At 44.4% G+C, this 8,952-nt stretch overlaps 1 protein-coding gene across 1 annotated transcript in view; it reads left to right on the top strand.

Moving 5' to 3' along the window:
- The window catches only part of LOC104521239 (tripartite motif-containing protein 14-like), a gene marked incomplete at both ends in the record, with an annotated part of 7,124 nt that extends 275 nt beyond the window's left edge, over nt 1-6,849 (top strand). The window contains 4 exons of the mRNA XM_029083805.1: nt 3,973-4,068; nt 4,938-5,171; nt 6,232-6,394; nt 6,757-6,849. Of these exons, the coding sequence (XP_028939638.1) occupies nt 3,973-4,068; nt 4,938-5,171; nt 6,232-6,394; nt 6,757-6,849 (586 nt within the window). The remainder of the gene's footprint in view (nt 1-3,972; nt 4,069-4,937; nt 5,172-6,231; nt 6,395-6,756) is intronic.
- Between the last annotated feature and the right edge of the window lie 2,103 nt (nt 6,850-8,952).

The following is an 8,952-nucleotide window of genomic DNA, read 5'->3' as shown; positions in this document are numbered from 1 at the left end:
CGGGGCTGGGCTGTAACCGGGACCTAGGGGGATGGGCACACGGGGCGCGGAGCTGGAGCAAAGATCTTGATTTGATAGTGTCTTTCCATTTATTTATTTTTTCCTCGTTTCTGGGGCTGGTGCAGCTGGATTTTCTTTTGCCAGGGTGACATGGTGGCAGCTGTGAGTACTAGGGCAGTGGACAGCAGTGGGCTGAGTGTCTTCAGCCTTGTTTTGCTTGCTTTATAAACAGCTCGTGGAGCTCAGCTTGTGTTGTAAAGTTTCTGTACTTTGACAAGTGCTTTGTAAGGCCCATATGGACAGGGGTCACTGCACAGGGACATGGTTCATGCATGAGAGGGAGATAGTTATGTGGTCACACCCCAAGCACACACATAACAGGAGTGTAATTATGGGGACAGCTGGGAGGTGACACTGACTGTGGGGTCACATGCAGCAGCATTTTCTTCTCAGACCTTATGTTCTGTACTTTGACAAGTGCTTTGTAAGGCCCATATGGACAGGGGTCACTGCACAGGGACATGGTTCATGCATGAGAGGGAGATAGTTATGTGGTCACACCCCAAGCACACACATAACAGGAGTGTAATTATGGGGACAGCTGGGAGGTGACACTGACTGTGGGGTCACATGCAGCAGCATTTTCTTCTCAGACCTTATGTGGGGAATCAGAGGAGCTTGGTTGCCCTAGGAGACTTGTTTTCATTGTCAGGCTGGAAGTACTTCTGACAGAAACATGGATGCCACAGGGGAAGGGGAGAGGCCATTTCTGTTTGGGGGGGCCCTTCTCCTGTTGCTGTAGTTTGCTAGTCCCCATGCACAGAGCCTGTTCTCTGGCAACTCCTTGGTGATGGGGAGCAGGGGTTGTTGTAGGTTAACCTGGGTAGGCAGCTAAGCACCACACAGCTGCTTGTTCACACCTCCTCCCTTGCCCAGTGGGACAGTGAAAATCAAGAAAACTCATGGATTGAGATAAAAATAGTTGAATAAGCAAAGGAAAAATGGAAGGAGAGAGAAAGAGAACAAAACAAGTGATGCAAAGGCAGTCACTCACCACTTCCCACGGGTAGACCAATGCCCAGCCAGTTCCTGAGCAAAAGATGGTTAACCTACTTAAACCCCCTCATCTCCACTTTATTACTGAGCATGATGTTACGTGGCATGGAATATCTCTGGTTAGTTCAGGTCATCTGCCTGCTTGTGTCCCCTCTCAGCCTCTTGTGCACTCACAGTATAGTCACATCTGTAAAACACGACACCATACGAGATGCTATGAGGAAATTTAATTCCATCCCAGCCACAGCCAGCATGGGGGTTCTTCCCTAAGCTATTTTTATTCATCCCAGTTTAGCTGTCTGTTGAGCAGCCCCAGGAAGCTTTGCAAGCTTGCCCAATACTTCAAGCTTGTGTTTTGTTTTACTCCAGAAAGCCTGCTAGGAGGCATGCTGGGGCCTGCATGCTGTGGGTGCTAAGCCTGAGAGGCTTAGAAAGTAACACAGTGGTTTTATATTCAGGAGCTTTTTTTTCCCTTTTACACAATTTCAGAGAGCTCCTTCACACTCCCTCTCTGGTATTTTGGAGTAGATTTACTATGAAGTTTCCTAGTTCCCACAGATTGTGAGCAAATGCACAGGTCATGCTAAATTCTTCTGGTATTTTATTGTGCTTCATGTTAGTAGAGTAGAGGGGCAGAGGGTGGTACGTTAGGGCACAATTAATCAGCAGCACAAGGGAAAGACCACTGAAGGTGTCAAAGCAGCTCAGAGCACTGTTCCTGTGAGCTGGTGTGCTTTCATCCAAAGTAGATCTTTTGCAGCTGGAAGCTCACTGCAGTGTTTTTATTCACTTCATCACACTGACACAGTATGCAGATGCAGCTGTTGTACTGTGACATCCTGATTTCAGCCAGAGTAAAGTTGCACAAAGCAAGTTGCGCTGGTTCCCTGGTCATCTGTTGGCATTGATAACTAGTTATTTGTCTCTGTGCCAAAATGGAAAATGAGCAAGTGAGCAGGATAGAAACTTAGTTTTCCATGTGACACTGTCCCTAGGAAGTCTCTGCTGGTATCTACTGGCTTAGAGCTGCAGAGATTTCAGGCACAAACTAACTAAAGTAGTTGTAGTGTAAAAGATGATATTTTGACTAGTGTTTTGTTTGCTGTGAGCAGTTGTTCTGTGAAGCCCTTGTGACATCAACTAGGCAGCATGTGAGAATCTTCCTCAGTGCTTTTAGCAAATCCTAGCTGTAGATGCTAAGAAGAGATGAGAACTGTTGTGTGAGGTCCATCAGCTGGTTCATCCCTGTATGTAATGTTGTATATAATAATCTCAAAGGACACTTCCTGTGCTCCTAAATGCAGTACATAGAGTCAGCCTGCTGTGCACTTGATATGTAACATGTAAGCCTGACTGGAGCTACGATTCTTATCTCTCAGAAATCCTTGCTTTTACAGTATTTTCACTTGAGTGCGTTAGGGCATCCAGACAATCCCTAAAATAATGTTTTTGTAGTTGGTTCCTTAGGGTGAATGACATGGGTTGCCTGCCAGAATTGCAGACACAGTGTCTCCACTGCTAGAAAGCAGCTCTTTCATTTACCTCTGAAAGAAAGTAATGCTTAACTAGAAATGCTTGGAGCTGGCCTAAGTATTTGTATATGATCACTGTTGTGAGGGAGTGAGTGCCTGAGGTGATGTGTTTTACTAGCAGAGAAGGAAGATTGGGTTTTGCTCTGTGGCCTTTGTCAGTCTTTGAGGAAGGGTATGAGGTCTAGGCTGCAGAATAAGTTGAGGAAGGCTGATACTTAGTAGGAATCCTGAATCTTCAAGTGGTGCAGAACCTTTTGGTCCTTCAGGTCCAAGACTGGAAAATTGTGGCTGGAATAGATGGCATAACATGAGTGTCTTGCTCCATGCAAGAGCATTACCTGCTTGTTTGGATGTGCCTATGCCAAGGGGCTTCCAGATACAGAGTTTCTGGCTTTTGCTGGAAGTGCATTTTCTTCTGACTGTGTCATAATCAAATGAAAAATTGCATGTGTCTTCAGAGGAGGTACATGTCAGAAATTCAAACTGTTGCCCGTGAAGCAACACTTACGCTGTTTGTCAGCCCTGAAGAGTTTAAATGCCCTGCTTACCTGGGGATGTTACAGATGCATGCAGATGGACTGAATGCCAGCTGCAGAACAGGACACTGAAGACAGCTACACCTCTGGAGCTAGCTTATCTGGTATTTACTGAGTGGCTCTGTTATAAAATTAGTGCACTGAGAGTATGGGGCTGCATTGCCTGTATCTTTCATGGTACTAATGACAAAAATGCATCACCAAATGCATCAAGACTGTTCAACCTGCTGAATAGAGGACAGACATATTTCAGAGAGAAACTGTGGGGCTAGAGACAGCAAAGCATTAACTGTGCTATCTATACTGCTTAGTGCATCTCATGGCACACCACAAGTATCACAGATACTGTGATTACCAGCCAAGCTGATAACATTTGTTGTTGCAGATTACAGCATTATTATAGTGATAATGGGGTATTTCTGATTGCTTTGTTGTACACTGGGAAGCATCCTGAACATTCACTGGATTTTCACTCTAGACAGAGCCTCCCACTGATCCTCTGAATAAAAGTACTTGGTTAGCTGCCCTTCACCTGCTAAATGCATGAGCATGTAGTATGGAAGTGCACAGTGCTGTAGGTTTAAAGTTGAAAACGTTTTTTTCACAATAGGTTTCCTTGTTCTTATGAAGGTGGTACTAATTTGCACAGCTCTCAGATTCTTACCAGTGTAACTACTGGGAGCAGCTGAAATGTTGGTCTCCTTTTATTTCATCACTACTGGCCACAATAAGCCTCATAAACTGAGTGTTTCAGTAACATGCATCCCTATATGGAAAGCAAGCTGGATACCAATTTTTTTACAATGCTGTTAGGAAAAAGTGTTTTATTTTGTTTTGTTGCTACGTAGGAACTCATGGCATTGTGTTTGAAGGATCTAGAAGAGAGAAGAGAGCAAGAAGCTCGTAACAGAAGGAGCATAGAGCAGGCTGCTAATGATCTGAAGGTAAAGTGTGGTTTTCTTCTCCACTAGATGGTAATTTTTCATGGAGAGATATTTTGCTTTCTCTGTAGCTATTCAGAGACCCAGGCAGCTACTGCTTCTCAGGAGAAGAGTGTATTCCTTGTATCCATCATAACATACTATCAAAGGGAGAAAAGGGGATTGAGTCTCCAAAGGCCGGGCCCTTACTCCCTTACCAGCTGAAGATCTCTGCAAAAACAATGTTGAAATTTTTGTGCAGTGGAATAGTAAATAGCCCCAGCAGCATATGTTACTCTGGCTTCACTGAAGTGTGTTTTACATTGCACTGTACAGCATTATTGCATAGTCTGACTTCAGGGTTAAATAAACACAAGAACAGCTCTGTTGATTCTCTCTTAAGAATGGGAATGTATGCTAAGCTCCACCTCATTTATAGAGCATGAAATGGTTTTTACTTTAAGGAGCATCTCTAAACATCTCTGTAACAGGAATGTCAGTAAGAGCTGTAAGGAGCTCTGTAGAGGTTTGGGACATTGTGGTTTGATGTCACTGTCTTTTGGAGGCTTTCGTTTCCTAGCATCTCCCTGTCCCTAGTTTGCTTTAAAAGGGGGAAAAGTCTGCTACTTGTAGCAGTTAGTACCTGTTCCTGTCACATGCCAGCTGAAAACAGCATTTTCTGCATAAATAAGCATCTTGGAATCTGCCCTCAAGCTTTTTCATCAAGGACATCAGTAGGTAACTTCCTTAAGGGATAAACACCCATTTCTCAAGAGATGTGGCAAATCACTAGAATTCAACCAAAATGTAACATTGAAAGCCTGTGAGAGAAGTGCCTGAAACGTTTATGTTCTGTTGAGTATAGAGGAGACACTTTTCTGCTTAATCTATAGGCACATGCTATTATGAGCAAAAGGCAGCTGTCAGACAGAGTTACTGAGCTCCAGTTACTGCTTCGGGAAGAGGAGAGTCTGGTAAAAAATTTCATTGATGAAAAGACTCAGCAAGCCCTGGAAGCACATGATCAGCAGTTGGAGTCCTGTCAAAAAAAGCTTGCAGTCCTGGAGAACTTCTCACATCGAATCTTACAAATACAACAGCACAGTGATCCTGTTCAGTTGCTGGAGGTGGTATTGTATGGTCTCTTTCTTCCTCTTATCCTCATAATCCTTAGTAAACTGCTGTAGTGATCTTCTCTGTAGATCCGTCTGTATGAAAGCAGCATCTTTCTCACTGCTTTTAAATCTTCTTTTTATTGTTATTTTGGTTCCTGATTTTTGAGCTGTTAGGTGTTCATGCTCTGGCATAGATTGCAGGTCTGTATGAAATTCATGTTAATTTTAAACATATGTAGAACAGAGTTATGCATGGCCCTTCATCTTGAAGATTAATGTTATCAGGTTTGTGCAGTGTAATATGAAGGTCTGAGGAAAGGCAGCCCTCTTGGGAACCTTCAGAGGAAGGCTAAATTGTCTAATTTCTTTAATCTTAAGAGATCCTAATCACCTTGAGCAATAGCCATTGGAGACAGCAGTGGGTTTTTTTGCCTACAGATAAATGTCAGCTTCTTTTTCCTAATGATCTTCACTGTCCTTGGGAAGGGTGTGTTACCATGTGCTTATACCCTGACAGAAGCAAATAAATGCCTTCATGGGAAGGCCTGTCATGCATTTTTACATCCTTGCAACTTAGCAGAATTGAGAATTTGCATTTTTGTGAGTGATATGGCCCCTTGGCATTCTGATGTGTATGTTAGCAACATACCTCCATATGGGAAGCTGCTCTTCATGGTTGTGGAGAGATTTTTTTCTGGGTGAGGTTGGATTCTGTTCTTTAGATTGCTTTTAAAACTTAGTGGTTTAATTTTCCCATTGTTGTGATTTCCCACAAAGGGTCCTAGCCAGGTCAAACTCATTCCCATTCTTGGAGTGTCCTGAAGGACCCTGTTTTAACCATGACTGCTGGGTTCTCCATTTCTGGGGTAGCCCCCTGTCTCCACTGGCAGGAGGAGCTAATGGGCAGGCTAATGAGCTAATAGGCAGGCTGAACAAAGCAAGGCTTGCCTGTTATGGCCTGTATGTTTACCTAGTGATGGAGCTGTCCTTGCTCTCTGGTGGGAGGTGGGAGGGAAGAGTCCATTCCTGTCACTGTTTCTGCTAATTGGAGAATTTGGCTTTCTGCCCTTAGAAGTACACAGAAATTGAGAAGGAAATGCAGGAGCCCGGGCACCTGTTAGAACAGTGGCATTCAGTACCTCTCTCATTTGAGCACATACTTAACCGTTATAAGTACTTCATGACAGTTCTTCAGTCCGTTCTACAGAAACCACTAGAAGCTCGGCTTAAAGAAGGTACCTGGGAGACTGCTGTGAATTTTGCTTTCTCTTGCTCTCCTCTTAAATAAATGGTCTGTTAGTAACAGCAGGACTTTTTAGCTTTTCAGGCATGGCTACTGTTCTCTGACAGCATTGGTGTAATGTTGCTATAGCGGTGGTGATTTAGGAACATAAGATGTTTCTCTTTCAACCCTGAAGATGGCCTTTTGTGCCTTGAAGTTTGTCTGACGCTTTTTTCAAGCTCTATCAGTTATTTCAATACAGTTTTCTTCTTCCCGCAGAGCTTATCTTGCTTATATCCCTAGACCATCACATCTACACATACAGCCATTTTCACTGGCAGACTCCCTAAACTGTCCCTTTTCATCTCTGCCCAGACATTTACAGTAGCCTTAATGCCACTGCAAAGAAGGAGCCAGGAGCAGTATTGAAAACTGTGTCTCGTGTTGATCGGTTGCTTTTCTTAAAACGTAAGTATGGTTGAACAAAAGTTGGATGCACTCCAAACACTTATGGCTCGATCAATTAAACAGTTAATGAATGTGTGCTGCCACTATCTTAAAGTGGTATCTTGAAAGTGTTCTGATGTTTACAGTGTTTGTGAGGAGTAAGCCTTGTCACTGCCTGACAGTCATTACCCTTTTCTGTACCTCAGGTTGGGAAAGAAATTTTACTTTCTGTCTGTGAAATCTTGATCCTTTGTTTTTATTCAAAACTGTCAGTGTGTGAATCAGCTAGTGGCTAATTCAGTTTTTGAAGACTTTTCTATTCTCCAGATCATTGTGGTCTGTCTCTAATTATGTGTCCATCATGTAATGTGTTAAGGGTCTATATACAGGTAATCCTTTCCACTGGTGTTGGTAGGAAAGATGTACAGTGTACAGACAGTTTAATCTGTCTGATGGGAAGCTTAATCGTGATCCAGTAACAACAGACAAGGAGATGGCCAAGGTTCTCAACAACTTTTTTGCCCTCAGTCTTCACTGGCAACCTGTCTCCTCACAGCTCTCAAGTTGATGGCCCACAAGACAGGGACCAGGGAGACAAAGTCTCTCCCACTGTAAGTGAAGATAAGGTTCGTGACCATCTGAGGAACGTGAACATACACAGATCCATGGGACCTGATGAGATGCATCCCAAAGTCCTGAGGGAATTGGCTGATGTAATTGCCAAGCCACTCTCCATGATATTTGAAAAGTCATGGCAGTCAGGTGAAGTCCCTGGTGACTGGAAGAAAGGAAACATTATACCCATTCTTAAAAAGGGTAGAAAGGAGAACCCTGGAAACTACTGACCTGTCAGCCTCACCTCTGCCTGGGAGGATCATGGAACAGGTCCTCCTAGAAGCTATGCTGAAGCACATGGAGAGCAGGGAGGTGATTCAAGATAGCCAGCATGGCTGTACTAGGGGCAGGTCCTGCCTGACCAACCTAGTGGCTTTCTACAATGGAGTAACTGCACCAGAAGACAAGGGAAGAGCTATGGATGTCATCTGTCTGGATTTCTGCAAGGCCTTTGACACAGTCCCCCACAACATCCTTCTCTCTAAGTTGGAGAGATATGGATTTGATGGGTGGACTGTTCAGTGGATAAAAAATTGGCTGGATGGTTGCATCCAGAGGGTAGTGGTCAATGGCTCAATCTCCAGATGGAAGTCAGTGGCAAGTGGTGTCCCTCAAGGGTCCGTACTGGGACCAGTGCTATTTAATATCTTCATTAATGATATTGACAGTGGGATTGAGTGCACCCTCAGCAAGTTCACTGATGATACCAAGCTTGGTGCTGCATTCAACATGCCAGAGGGACAGGATGCCATCCAGAAGGACCTGGACAGGCTGGGGAAGTGGGCCCAGGTGAACCTTATGAGGTTCAACAAGGCCAAGTGCAGTGTGTCAGCCGACACAGGCAGGACACAGGACCAGCCACAAAAACCATGGAAATGCAAAAAGCAAATTTATACTCGTTACCTTGTGAACTGGGGGATCTCCGAAGCAGCACCCAGGGCAGAGGCACGTAAGTGGGAACACAGGCACCGCAGAGCTCAGTACTTGCTAGAGTTGAGAGTGAGAGATCCCAAACCTGCTGCTTTAGCCTGTATATATCAAGGATTTTTCGCAGGCAGTAGTTTTCCACTGAACTCTGATCTTTCTCACAGCAGGGCAGGAATCCCAAGCATGTTCAGTATGCCCCAGAGTCTATCCCCGGCCTCTATCCCAGGCCTATGTTATCTCAATACAGATGTTTTACTTGTCAAGCACATAAGACTAAACAATGATTAGTAGTGTGATGTATGTATTTTTCCACACCCAGCTGCAAGTCGCTTGAAAGTATTTACAGTCCTCCTCATCAATCTTCTGTTATATTCCCACATGCAGGGTCCTGCACCTGGGTCAGGAAAATCGCCAGTATCAATACAGGTGAGGAGATGATGTGCTGGAAAGCAGCCCTGAGGAAAAGAACTTGGGAGTAGTAGTGGATGGACACTAGAAAAGCTGGACATGAGCCAGCAGTGTGCATCTGCAGCCCAGAAGGCCAACCGCGACCTGGGCTGCATCAAAAGAAGTGTAGCCAGC

Source organism: Antrostomus carolinensis, unplaced genomic scaffold (genome assembly GCF_000700745.2).
Source record: "Antrostomus carolinensis isolate BGI_N321 unplaced genomic scaffold, ASM70074v2 scaffold25482, whole genome shotgun sequence".
In the NCBI taxonomy this organism is placed as follows: Eukaryota; Metazoa; Chordata; class Aves; order Caprimulgiformes; family Caprimulgidae; genus Antrostomus; species Antrostomus carolinensis.
The sequence above is the reverse complement of the archived record's forward strand: the minus strand, read 5'-3'. Positions and strand labels throughout refer to the sequence as shown.